General features: G+C 29.0%; 1 protein-coding gene across 1 annotated transcript in view; it reads right to left on the reverse strand.

Moving 5' to 3' along the window:
• Positions 1–2,253: 2,253 nt before the first annotated feature.
• Positions 2,254–14,848, reverse strand: part of Gr10 (gustatory receptor 10) — a 249,541-nt gene continuing 236,946 nt past the window's right edge. Inside the window, exons 9-10 of the mRNA XM_089591413.1 lie at positions 3,666–4,000; positions 2,254–2,293 (exon numbers count right to left, since the gene is read on the reverse strand). Coding sequence (XP_089447539.1) covers positions 3,728–4,000 — 273 coding nt within the window. The 3' untranslated portion in view covers positions 2,254–2,293; positions 3,666–3,727. The remainder of the gene's footprint in view (positions 2,294–3,665; positions 4,001–14,848) is intronic.

Raw genomic sequence — 14,848 nt, forward strand, 5'->3', positions numbered from 1 at the left:
ATTATTTTTCCAGATGCAAACATTTTCTAGATGCAAATTCCAGTGCTAATCACTGTAGAATCGAAATTTATTTTCTTTGACTGTTTCGTAACCTCAAAATTCATCAAAACTTAGGTAAGGAAAGAAAAGAAAAATGGCTAAAGCAGATACGCATATTCACCTCGTAACATAACCTTATTAGATGCGAAAATTAAGCATTAGTCAATTCTTTGAATATTAAACTTGGGTCTTTATTACCAAGATAGATTGATCAACTGTTTACTTAATATATACCAGAAACTTAAATTTCTCTCTTTAGTTAAATACGAAGTAACTAATCTTATTACCTTCATAATTCTTCTCTGTGTACCATGTTTTGAATTCTTTTCTGTAAGACAACTGAAGACAATGTTCAAAAGTTATGATTGTAGCATGTCAGAGTTCTAAACCATATTGCAAGTTAAATTTAATTGGCTCAAAATTATTTTGTTATCAGCAAATCGATGAGATATTTGCAAACATATCAGGCATGAGTTCAACGATTTATTGCCCACAATTTGATTTAACCTCTTTTCATCAAATGAGATGTTTTCGACACGAAAAGTGATAGTGACTTTACTTCTTTTGGGTAACATTAAAATGTACGACTTCAAATTACGTATTTCTGTAAGTAATCTATTCAATTCTGGATTAATTTATGTGTCATCCTCTTGTCGAAATGAGATTCTTAATGGTCAACGATAATTTATGCTCTGTGGCGAAGGGTTCAGCTATAAATTTTGGTTTGATTTTTTTATCTTTTAACTGTATGATAATTATACTTGTCACAAAAAGGGATTGCAGAGCATTTTTTTCTTTATTATATACATCTTCACATCTTTGATGTGGATTAAAGTAATCAGATGAGCTATCGAACCCTACACTTACTAATAACTCTAAACAACGTCGATTTCTATTTTCGTTACCAAAAACTATAGATTCGCAAAGCCGCTGAGTAGTCTTCTCTAGCATTGATTGTAATGATACTAAGACTTGTTTTTACCTCATCACAGAATATCAAGAAGGTAAGCATGATCCCTTACTATAATTATGATTTAAGAAAAAAAAGAGCTAGTACGATTTCACAGTACGTTCTTTCGCCTTATTTATTAGTTACTTTTAAAAATTATGTTATTTAATTTGGAAGCTGATGTAATAACATTATTATCATAATGTCTTATAATCTTGTGAGCTCAACGATGGCTACCTGTTCTTCCTAAATTTTTAAAGATTTTCTTTCTTCCAGCATGGATACTTATCTCACTTTTTTCTCAGGTTGGCTAACATTTTTTTTGGTGATTATTACTTTTTAACGATCTTTCTTTCATTCTTATTTAATAAATAACGATCTTTTATAAAAAAAGTATGAGTAAAATATTTATTGGAAACTTTAAAAATTTACATAAAGAATATAATAAACACCAAGTCAATGTTGATCTTTTGACTGAAACTTGATATTATAACAAAATCATAGATGTTTAATTCACAAAGAGAGTATGTAAAAACAAAGACTACTACATAACTACTACGACACTACTTATTATTAGAACGATTTAATTGTATAACTCTGATAAATTATTATTGTACTGTACAATTTTTAACACCTTATTAAATTAATTTCTACGAACTTAGAGCATTATAATGTCCGATAAAAAAATTCAGGAGTGTTCAACGTTTATTTACTTAAATTTTTTTTCTTAGATCAATACAATAGTTTAAAAACATTGACCTAATGAAAAATGTTAGTTCTTTTAACAATAGGATTGTTTAATTTATGCCTATTTTGGATTAGACTATTTATAGCGTTTACTTAATCTACTTTTATGAACAATTTTAAGACTGTACACTACAGACATGAAAACTAAAAACTTGTGATTATAAAAAAAATGTAAAAATTTAAAAGCTTAAGTACACTACCTGAATATCAGTTCCAAAACTACGCATTATATTTAAATGCAAAACATATTTTGAAAATCTGTACTACAAATGTTGCATTTGACCTTTTTTTATTTTTTTTATTTTAGTGTTAATAAAAATGTCAATAAACATACACAATCAAACAAACTAATGATACATCTGGTGCAGGTTGGTTGGCCGCGACCGTCGCAAACGCCAGGCCACAGCATCGGGGCACTCGAGAGCGTGGAAGAACCGCATCAGGAATCGGGTCTAGTGTGGGATAATTGACCACCTCCATCGCAAGCTCTGGAACACGACGTTGGGGAACTGATGGCAGTCTAACCTCTTCGATAGAAGCGTCATGAGAAGTGAGGGCCTGGAATTTTTCCCCTTTTTCTAAGTCTGATTCAATGGGGTAGGGTTGATGGTATTCTCGAGGATGTACCAGCTCCCTTTGAATACGTTTAAATTCACAATATTTTATCGCGGAAAATAAAAGAAAGGCTTTTAGTGGGGAACAAACATTTTTATTAAAAGTGATTTGGGTGACATACAAAATCAGTCTAGTCTGAAAAACTGTTGTTCCTAGCAGTCAATAACAATGTCACTATAGTATTAAAAAAAAAAAAAAAAAAAAAAATTAAATGATAAGAAAAATAAGAATAAAAATCGATGTATTGATATCTTGACAATCGACGGTTCGTGGTAGGCCTCTTCACCTAGTGTCTCCACGTATAAAAAAACAGTCTAAAGTGAACCTATTCACTTTACCACTTATGTCTTCTTGAAGTGGAGAAATAAAAACCGTCCTAAAGATACTTGTATATTTAAAATGAGTATATTAAATTCTCAACTAAAACAGAGTGTTATCGTAAACTCAAACGACTGCGAGATTTATGTCGGAATAAAAAGAATGACAAGTTACAGATCTTTTGAATGACCTTTAGATTTAAGGACCGTTGAAAATGCTTTTATTAAATAATAATTAGTTAAAACACATTTTTTGAAGCTGATGTTATTCTTTAGGATAAAAGGGAATGGTACCAAAGAAATATTAGAAGTCGTCGATTGATTGCTTCTACATTACGAAATTAAATACTGTTAACAATTACTGGAAAAATGAGAGTTATTGTAGTTTAGATTATATAACTTATAAAAGAGAAAAGTAAATTACGATGGTATTAATACCAGTTGTTTACTGGAATATTCAAATTCTGTATTTAAGAGGGATTATGTGACTAAAAAAAATTACTTGGGATGTGGGGAGAATAAAAAGATAAAGTATGGATTTTGCTTGGTCGTACAAAAATTAATAAATTCAATTGCCGAGGAATCGTTTGCTTAATGCTCAAAAACATAACTTGCAAAAATATATTGGCAAATACCAATTAAAGCATTTCTTATCGCTGTAAGATGACAATTTTTCATTACAAAAATGGGGTACGTAGGTTGGGCTTAATGAGAGATATAATTTTCGCATTGATTGTCACAACTCGATTGGGTACGTGATTCTTGTTGACTCGAGTTAATATATCATATTTAATTTAAAAGACGAAAAATTTTCATACACTTTCTAATTTTATCATTATCGTAAATAAAAATATAAGAAAATTAATTGAATTAAAATTATTTATTATTTGAATAACTTTCATTATAAGAAACATTTACTGTACTTAAAATGTTATTGGTAAACTGTTATTTAATAGTTTCCACCGGGACAAAATTACGGATTACTAGATTTAAATTACCTTCAAATAAAGTGTGCCTTGTGATAGTAGCATTGATTCTAAGACGAATTTAAAAAGCACCCTTAGTGCATACCTTGTTGGCTGCAATCATGGCCACTACTCAATATAGTTGTTTGCAAGCTTCGCTGCTGTTCAGATGAGGTTGTGGCATGAGCTGCTTGTGTTGCATGAACTATTATACCATGATGCAAAGCAGTTGCTCTTTGCCTACTAAGCGTCTTAAAAGATAGATTAGCATAGCTGTCACTACCACCAGTATATGTTTGTGGGTTGTATTGGACATCACGCTTGATAGTGAGCTGAGGAGCCCTGTAGAGTACAGTGGAGCCCTGCGTCTGGAACCACAACATAGAGTTTCCAATAACATTGGAATTTCTAATGATTTTTTGTTTAAAAAGATAACCTTTTCTACTTTTTAGGTAAAATTTCCCTAACACTTTAAATCTATTAGTGTGTAAATAAAACTATACACTTTTTTCATAAAAACGACGAGCCAGAAAAAAGCGTGTGTTACATTTATTTCAGAAATTTATTTTATTCTGAAAATAATAAAGCTTAAGTGTTCTAAGCACCTGTTGTTTATTTAAAAAAAAAAATCTTTTAGTTGTAAGGATTAAAATCTGCTTTGAATTTTAATAATGCTTATTTTACCTCCGTAGTAAAAAAAAGTAATGTTTTACAGAAATATTTGTTCATATATAATTTTGTATTGCAAAATTTTCACTAATTTGAACATGCAAATAACTGTTATGATAGTTATATTATTGATTTTTTTTTACAGTAAGGTTATTTTAAAGATTTTTTGTGACTACAGTATTCAGGAAGAAAATTAAATACATAACGAGGACTTAAAAAGATGAAATTTCTCGTCAAAAAAAAATTTATTATTAGTAGATAGGCATTTCGTCATTGCTTATACTTACTATCAATATACCTATAGATTACACATAACATCCACATCAGTTTATGTTGAAATTCAACTCATTTTGCTAAGTTAATTCATCAAAAATCTCGTATACGATTCAAATATAATCAATACTACTTCTAACAGGATTAACGATTTGGTCTACTGAAAATATCCAAACCTCCAAACTGTTTAAAAAACTATAAAAAGAACGTACTGATAATCTGATAAAACTTTAATTTATAATTGTCGAATCCGTCTGTTTTTGTCTGATTATGTGGATATTGACTTAATGGGCTTAACAATCTCGTGTATTTAGCTATACATTATTATAAATGTTAAACAGTATAAACATTCTCAAGTGGATTAGTAATCTATGAACTCAGAATAATTTTGATTTTAATTCAATTATGTATGGAATCCCTGTAAAATCAATGATACTACATAGATATTTGCAGTGGGAATCATCATAATTTGAAACAAAAACTCGTAGATAGTTGAACTTCGTGAGTACTGTATTTATGCATGACGTACTCACGAAGTTCAACTATTGGAAGTACTGAACTAAATTTTCTTATTTTTTTTATTCGTTTTTCAAGTTTTTGTTTCAGTGAAGCACATGAATGCAGTACTTATTTTTATAGAGCTTTGTTCTTCCTATGGGTCTGGCGACCCCCTTATTACCTAAGAAATTGTGTGTCTTTATACTCATGTCATGTTTAAAAAACTTCGTCCTTACCGTGGGTCCCATGACCCACTTATACCCTTTGGTTTGTTTCTTTTAATTTGTTTTTTTTTTTAATTTCTCATTTTATTTTTCTTCATGTATTATTTCATTATTTTTTCATATTTTATTTCATTACTTTCTTGTATCTTTTTTTTCATTTCTTGTTTTATTTTTTTTCATATTTCATTTCATTATTTTTTTATATTTCATTTCATTACTTTTTATTTTATTTAAAAAAAATTTTTCCTTTTTTTTTTTTTTTTTTTTTTCATTTCTTGTTTTATTTTTTTTCATATTTCATTTCGTTTTTTTTTCATATTTTATTTTAATACTTTTTTGTAATTTTTTTTTTTCTTTTTTTGCTTACATCTAAAAATCTAAGGTGTATATGTTCAACTGATATACTTTTTCTTTTGTCTAGGCCAAACGTTCTTGTGTTAGTGACTGATTGGAGGCACTCATTTAAATTATGCACAAAACGAATATTTAATTTTAAAAAGAATGGTCAAAATTTTTTTTTTTTCATTTTTTTCATTTTTTGCATTTCCTTTATTTCATTTTTTTTAATTTTTCTATTTAATCTTTTTTTTTCATTCCCTTTTTTATTTCATTTTTTTCTATTCTATTGTATTTATTCATGTCTTTGTTTATTTTATTTTATTTTGAATTCATATTTCATTTCATTAATTTTTTTTGAAATTGTATAGCCAATCAAAAAAATTTTTGTTTTATTTTTGTATTGATACTTAATAACACTTTGCCATTATTTGTTTATGAAATTCAAAATAAGCGCCCTTAAAAACCATAACAATGATATGTAACTCGAAATATATATATATATATATATAATGATCTTACATAATTTATTTATTATTGATTTAATAATTTACTATATTTTTATGATTATGTGACATGGTAACATAATTTGTTAGTCGAATTCGAAATAAGCCCCTTTAAAAATTACGTTCTTTAACTCTATTGTATATGTTCATTTTAATAATTTATTTATTTATTATATAATTTATTTATGATAGTAATTATTAGCATTATTTTAATGCAAAAAAAACATCAGGTTTGAAAAAAATCGGTTGGTATTTTATTTATCAAATGCATAAAATACTAATATTTAATGTGTAATAACGCGCCTTACTCGATTTAATCTACATAATCACATTCATGCTAATTTAATTTTTTGTTTTTTTTAAATTTATTATTTAAAAAAAAAATTTTTTTTCAGAATCAAGAGACTTCTAGTAAGCGAGTTCAAGTTTCATGGAAATCTGTCGTTTTTAAAATAAGCCCCCAAGCACGCTACATAAGAAATTATTAAATAAATAATTGATAATTAGTTGAATGTATTATCAGTGAATGCATATGAAAATGAAATATTATAGTTACGAAGCACACGGCAAGTACAAGAAACTAAGTTATCATAATCGGCAGCGCTTGTAGCAAAGTAGGTAAGGTACCTGACTCATATGCATGTAGTCGAGGGTTCTAATCTCTTAATTGGGAAGTTTTTTTTTTTTTTTTTTTTTTTTAGAATTGTAAAAGAAAAAAATTCAAAGTCAAATAAAAATCATTGTGGGAAAATAAAATTAAAATTCGTTTAAACATGAATTGTGGGTGAGGGGAAGTGTACAGTGAACTGTTGGTGAGGGTGACGGGGTAAGGAGGGGAATTCGAGAGTAAGTGACTTCCGGTAGGCCACTTCCGTTTCATAAAATCTGTCGGTTTTAAAATTCCAGCCCCCCGAGTACGCAACACAAAGAACTTCGTTCTAAAAAACAAGTTTAGATTACAAAGCAAGTGTAAAGTATGTTAATATACATGTAGTTTTGAAGACTGGCTTTGTTCCGATAACTCATTTAATTAAATTTAATTCGTAAAAAATTATTAAAGGCAAAGTTTAAGTTGCACTACATTATGTATAACATATAGGAGAAATGAGAGAGACGAATAATTTAATAAGGTGCTGTGTCATAAAGTTAGAAGTAAAGTTATCTTAGTTCACTGAAATACAACAAATAATAGATACTCTTTACTTTTTTATCTATTGAATATTAATTATTTTTTTCAAGTTAATGTGTGATAGAACGGTAACACACGCGTGTAATTAAAATTTCTGTTTAATATAAAATGCATTATAGTAGCCTTAATAAATATTTCAAGAAAAACCAAATCGATGCTTCGTAAAACATTTAAGGTTGCATAGAACACCCCTTTTACGCTTGAGTCCACGTTTCAAATGAAATTTTTTTATCAAGTCTTCTAAATACTTAATGATAACACTACTTATAAATTTTAAACATATAGTGTGGCAAAATAAGAAAACAATTTTGTTCAAACAAATCGCTCAGTTGTTTATAATAATATAAGCATTTAAAAAAAATCTACTTAACGCTTGTTAACTTATATAATTATTTTCCAATTTCGATCCAAAACCTTTCAGTTTTTTTAAAAACTGATTATCTACAATCATATAAAACTTTTTTTGATTGTAAAGTATTGATTATTTATAACAAAAAAATAATTATTTACGATGATTTTTTTAAAAAGTAATTTTTTTGACATAACCAATGAATATTTTACAAACAAAAAAAGTTACGATTGTAGATAATTCATTTCTCAAAAGACTGAGAGGTTTTAAATCAAAATCGAAGAAAAATTGTATAAGTTAACAAATATTAAGTAGTTTTTTTTTAAATGGCTATATTATTATAAATAGTTGAGCGATTTGTTTGAACAAAAACTTTTTCTAGATTTAGCTGCAATATATGTTTATAATTTATTAACAATGTTATCGTTAAGTATTTAGAAGACTTGATAAAAAATTTTATTGGAAGCGTGCACTCTATCGTAAAAGGGGTGTCCTATACAACAGTAACCTACATTATTAAATTACACTTCAGTTTTTCCTCTTTGATTAACACATGGAGGCTGTAGCCAGTTATATATTTCTATCACAGATTTCATACACTTGGAAACGTGTTAAATCTGTGATAGTTAAGTTTTTTTACTTCAAAACTGTCTTACATTAATTTTTTTCGTTTAAAAGTGTCCAATTTAAAGAAACTGTTTAATCAATTATTTTGGTTTGATTTGGTTGTTCTTAAAATTCTTGCCTTCCCTACCACCATGAGTTTTATACAAACAAAAATTTGAAGTACACACTTTCAACATGTAGTTTAACATATTTAGATTTACAGTGAGGAGAAAAGTATAAGCATACATGCATATATTCAAGATCAACTCATAAAGAAGCTTATCATAAACTTCACTTAAGCAAGAATGGGGCAAACCTAATCATGCGAAACTAAGCAATCTTAAATATTTTAAGGAGTTGTTTAAGTTTGAAGTGCACTGCGATATTCTAATTAATGTCTTTAATGAAACGTTTTTGAGAACCTGGCAATTATTTCTTGAGGATCTTCTCATACATATGGTATCAATAAAAGTATATGGATCAGAATCGTACATATAATTTTACATTTTCATCGTGTTGAGTACCCCAAAAAGATAAATTCAGGGTCTTTGTCACGTACTGATTCAGTTAGCCAACATAAAGATACAAGTTGTATGACTTTACATCGTTCTGTACAGTGTCAAAATAATTACCTCAATTTTTCCAAACGAACTCATGATATGAATTCATACAGTTACTACTTTTATGAAAGCATTGGATATCAAAACAATTAAAAATTAACTTTCAAACCAAGAACTTGTAATTACCCGAAACCTATTCTTTTGATTGTTTGATTCTTACGAACAGCGCACAGGCTAAAATGATACTATAAGAAATAAAAAAAATTAAAATCACAAACTTTATATTATTAATTCAGCCTACTCACCTATCATAAATCATATACAAAACTCAGATTTTAATAAACATTTAACTTATCTAGCAAAAATGGTAGTTTTCGTCGGATAAGTGCCATCGTCCCTGGGGCTATTTTGCGGCTAGAGGGACCTGTGAAACAGGTATAATATGTATATTCACTTTAATTTTATATTATTTATTATGCAATCTTATCTTCGATTAAATATAGCATTAGGTGAGACGGTGCCAAGGCTGGTACAATCTCCTAGCTTTCCCTCACCATTGCATACTTACATACAATACGAACTAAGCCGATCCTGAGACATTGAAGAATTATCGCGTCCAGAAGTATTAAAAGTGAACCTTTACACCTATATTTACTTATACATTTATTACAAAATATTAAATCTACCCAAAATGCCACGTACTACCTGTTAGGGGCATTGCGAACCTGCCTGTGTACCAATATACTCTCTATAAGGTATTCCGTGCCACTGGTTGGGGGCATTATAAATCCATCTTTGTACCCACGGTTCCTTATTGACTCTTTATCCTGATAAAGGTGTCTCCATACTAACCTTACATGAGTATAAAATATCACATCTTCAACTCTTTATACGTATCAAATGATAATTAAATTTTTGACTCTCACAACATCGCAGTGGGTTTTCTAAAATATCAATTTATAGAAGGTATTTCCGTTCATATGTAGTCTGTCATAGAAATACAACTTCTTACTTGAGTACTCAAACACCCACTGACCACTGGTTTTGTATGCCACTTCTTCCTACTCCTTTTTACATAACACACATACATTTATCCCTTACAATTGCACACACATTTTTTCCCTTTTTTGTCCCCCACAAAGTGTTGAATACTCGCCCTCCCAGAGTCATTGCTTGGTTGCATAAATAAGTAAACCAGCAGTACCGACTCCTGGTTAGCATACCACCCATGCAGGATTTTACTCGAACTAGGGACAGAATGGCAGTCGCATCATAAAATACAACTGTACAATGTGGATATATCTTAAAAAACAGTAGATTAAGCATTTTAAGTAAGGGATGTGTGGGGAGGGGTGTAGACATACCCACCAAAATAAGTATATAACATAGAAAGATTTAAAGGTAATGTAATACAATATACCATCGAGACTTTCCACCTCATAAGCTACCTGTTTTCAGAAAGTATTTATTAATAATAAAATTTATTATTGTTTAGACAGAAACTAACAAAATAGAAGAAACACAAATTTAAGTAATTGAAAAGGAGAGGTGTGGCGTAGTTAAATATAAAAATAACAAGTATCTAAGAAAAATTCTAATTTTTTAATGAAGAGGGTAAGGGGTAAGCCCCTCGTGACCCTGTCATGAACTAATCTCACAAAAATTCTAAATTGATGTGGAGGGTGTAAGTGCAGTAAGTAACCCATATTAACATTACAATAAAGTATCATTACAATACATGTTAATTTTTTGTCCGATGATGTGGGGGGGGGGAAGTTACCCCATATTATTATGTACCATTTTATTACATATTTTTACAAAAAAATTTTAAGTTTTTATGGAAGGGCTGTTAAAGAGATACCTAAAATTCGAAGCGGTGTGTTGGAAAAGGGTGTGGGGGCCTACATATTTTTTGTTAGGTAAAAATCACGGAGAAATGTAGAGAATTTTCCCTTTTTTTGGGGGGGGGGAGGATGTGAAGGGATTATGTGGGAGTGAGGGCGCTAGAAAACAGGATAAATATAACGTTTTCTATGAATATTTTAAGTTTTTGTGGGGGCTAGTGACGGGGGGACACAAAATATAGAGGGGAATCATGAAGGGTAGTGAGAGGAGTGTGGGGTTTAAACATTCATTGTTGGGTTAAATGCACAGAGACGTATAGAAAACTTTTTCTTGTTTCGTAAGGGAGCTGTGAAGGGACTATGAGGGATATGGGTGTATGTGTGGACAGATTCACCAAAATAACTATGTATGTATAAATCTTTCTACGTATGGGAATTGAGGTGGGGCTAACCACAATTCTCCCCCCCCCCACAGTGTAACGGACAATTTTCTTGTTTACTTCCTAATTTCAGTAGGTTTAGTTTTCTGTTGAAATCCCAGAGCCCTACCACAAGGATAGTTTACCAGACAAATAAGTTTTTTCACTTTTTTCAATTATAAAGTTTTTAGTGTGTGAACTATTTATAAATTATAATTTTTACACAGTATCTATCATTTACACACAATCCATGAGGTAGGTAGATAAACTTTATAGTCATAAATTATTAGAATCATACAACATATATCATTTCCACGCCACTCATAAGGCAGATAGATTAACCTTAGTTATAAATAATGTTAAAAAATTTTTTTTTAAATATACAGAGTTTATAAACTATGTAAATTGTTTTAAAAATTATTTTTCACGCTATTCTGAACTATGAAGTTTTTAGTGCGTTGACTTTAAAAAAAATTAGTTTTATATAAATATTAATAGTTTATAAAAACATGTCTTTTATGATATACGTTTCAACTTTATGTAATGTGAAAACTTTGACGTTTTGATAAAATAATAATAAACGTGGTAGTCATCGCCAGTAGTCCTACAAAATGTTTGACTTCTCTGTATCTGAATAATAATAAAATAATACAAAGTCATACTTTAATAATTTTTTTTTGTTAATACATTCCTTTTACTGTTTGTTATTAAACATTAATTAATAATAATATTTTTGTTTATATTTTAATTGAAAATGTATTTCCATCGAACATTGTCTATTTCATAATCATTATCACTTTTAGTTTATGTAAATAGATATACCATTTTTAGTTTTGCATTGTGATAATGGTACATACAATTTGTCGGTGGGTAAATTATGATTTTTTCAAATATAAACTAACACTGTCAAAAATTTGTCCTCGCAATTTATTAATTGTCATAACAAATGCTAAAACTGTAGGAAATTACTTTCTGCATAGTACAAAAGTTAATCATGAAGAATTACCTGTATTTCGAGTTATTTTTGAAATAAGAACTCTATTTCCTAATTTTTCTTCTGTTATTATTTCTGCTACAATATTATACTTCAACGATTTTGTAACTTTTAATCGCGTACCATAGCACAAACTATCCCATATACTTAAACTTCTTTTTGGCATTACTATCGCTCAATGTCTATAATGAGTCAATGTTTTGTACAAAAAAGTGTTTCTGATCCTCTAGCAACGTAAGAAAAAAATTTAATTGCTTTGCTCGCTTATAGTTTTAAAAATATTTTTTTGGTCATCATTTAACTAAAGATACATTGAATTAAACATGTGTTTACAAAATGCAATTTTTTTATTGTTATCATTTGGGTTTAAGCGATTTTATTTGAAATTGGTACATTGAATGATAAGCAAGATTCATCTTCCGATTAAAAGATTTGATTCATGTGTAGAAGAGCTCCGTTCTTTTAATGATTAATGCAATGTTCTGTAAAATATATTTTACATTTTTTCCATATGTTATCGCCTTGAATGTTTTCTGAAATTAAAAACCACGTAAAAATTATTGTAATTAATGTATAAGAGGGCGTGGATTGTCGGTCAAAGTTGCTCAAAAACCGAATCATTTGCTCTGTCTAATAGTCATTTGTTTTCGTAAAATAGAAAAAGCTGAGATTTAAACGGTTGACCGCTTACTCTCTCTCTTCTTGCCCGATCTCCATACTAGTAGCACGTTGCTATATTATAGTCTCCTGTTTGTAAAATTTTAAACGTATAACCTCGTAGTGAGCTTTATAAAGAAAACGGGTGGAATTGGCCATCCAACCCAAAGGTGACGAGGTCATACCTCATCCCTATTGCTGTGAGCTCGGAGCTTCAGCTGCAATCGCAAAAGCACATCTAAATATTATACGGTAAATTTAGATCTTTTGTATAATTTTTTGTAAATACATTTTCATGACTCGTATCTCTTTTCTTTTTATAGAGGTTGTTTTGTTTAACAAAATTTTTTTTTCATGCTGCAAGGCATTTTTTTACTACATGCTTTGACTTTTCATTTTTTGAAATTAAAAATATTCAAAAATCTTTAGAGCGATTCTCACCCCGGAATGTAACCTTTCCACTTGTCAATAGAACAAAAATTAGTAGTTTTCGTCGGATAAGTGCCGTCGTTTCTGGGACTATTTTGCGGCCCGAGGGACCTGTGAAGCAGGGCCCGTGGGACGTAAGATAGTCACGGAGCTATGGTGCTTATGTAGCAAATCCTACTTTTCCTACCGAGGGCACACCAGCCTCTCAAAAACGTTCGATGTAGAAAAAAATACTTTCTCATTGTCACGGAATAATTGAAAAGGATGCCTAATTGTGCTAGCTTCTTTAAAAATTTCATTAATATGAGTTTCATGACCTATTTAACACATGGAAATCACAGTATCTTCAAACGTTTCGTATTTAATATTGTTATGTATTTTTAAACCTCCGAATGATAATGCTTTTTGTTTAATAATAATTTTGAGAAAACGGTTATAATTTTTAAGAGATACTATACTCAATCTCCCTATTGCTGTATTTTTTTTACAATTTTTCTTTTTACTTGAATCTTAAGATGTTTATTAAAAATATGTTTTTCTGGAATGTATACATACTTCAAAGATTTTACAAAATCATCCATTTTATTTAACTTAAGCCAAAATGGTAAAGATGTCTGCAATATTTTCATTCTGTTTTGAATTTTATTTTCTTAGAATATTAATTTTTGCTTATTTTTAAGATGTACGGAGAAATGTACCACTTTGTGACTTTGACCATAAATTAGAAACTCTTGCAATTTCTAAGCTACTTCCAAAGGGCTCAAATATCTATTATCAATTATGGTTTTAATTTTATCTAGATTTCATTTTCAGAATTATTTACTCTTTGAATTTCCGTAAAAGCTCTATCACCACCTTTATAAATGTAGTCATACATGTATTTCATGTGTTATTTATGTGACACTTATATTACATTAATAGAGATTTGTTATGTGGTACAACCATTGAATTGTTAACCAGAATTTAGATTTTATTTTTAGTTTTATAAGAATGATTATCTAAAATATTTTTTTTTTTAATAAAGTGTGGGAAACCACTTTTCTGTAACGATGTTACATTAGTGAAAGGCTTAGGAAATTTTTGGACACATTTATTATTACGATTATCTGTAAGTATTCTGTTAGTTTATCTTAGTATAAGGTATGTAGTATACACAATCTTAAAATTAAAAAATATGTTCAGAATGTGGAAGTAAATTTTCGCGAAATAATTCATTGAAAGGACAAAGCTACTGTACATAGAAAAGTAAGGATATTGGAGAATTATCATTATGTAAACATTTAAAAAAAATGCTTTTTTATGAAATTTAATAATAAAGTGATTATTATTAGTTCAAACTTAGAAACACAATAAAAAAAAAGTTAGTTTCAAGATAAACCATAAGTAATTATTAAAACACAGAAAAATATGTTCAGAGTAATAAAGCGAATATTAAGTAATAAAGTTTTATGTAAGAGAACAAAATAAACAAAAAATACTGTTGTTATAAGATTTCTGTCATGTAGTATTTGTAAAAATCATGATTAGAATAACATAATGGTTAGTAAGATAATAAAAAAAACAAAAAGAAAACTTTCCCCAAGAAAACCCAAAGAAAACTTTCTGAAAAAGTTTTAAAATTGAAGTTACAATCTATTTACAAGGGTTAGCGAGCGAAGCCCCA

Source organism: Copidosoma floridanum, unplaced genomic scaffold (assembly GCF_036245765.1).
Source record: "Copidosoma floridanum isolate Cflo_tuat_1 unplaced genomic scaffold, Cflo_Japanese_pri ptg000001l, whole genome shotgun sequence".
NCBI classification, from domain to species: Eukaryota; Metazoa; Arthropoda; class Insecta; order Hymenoptera; family Encyrtidae; genus Copidosoma; species Copidosoma floridanum.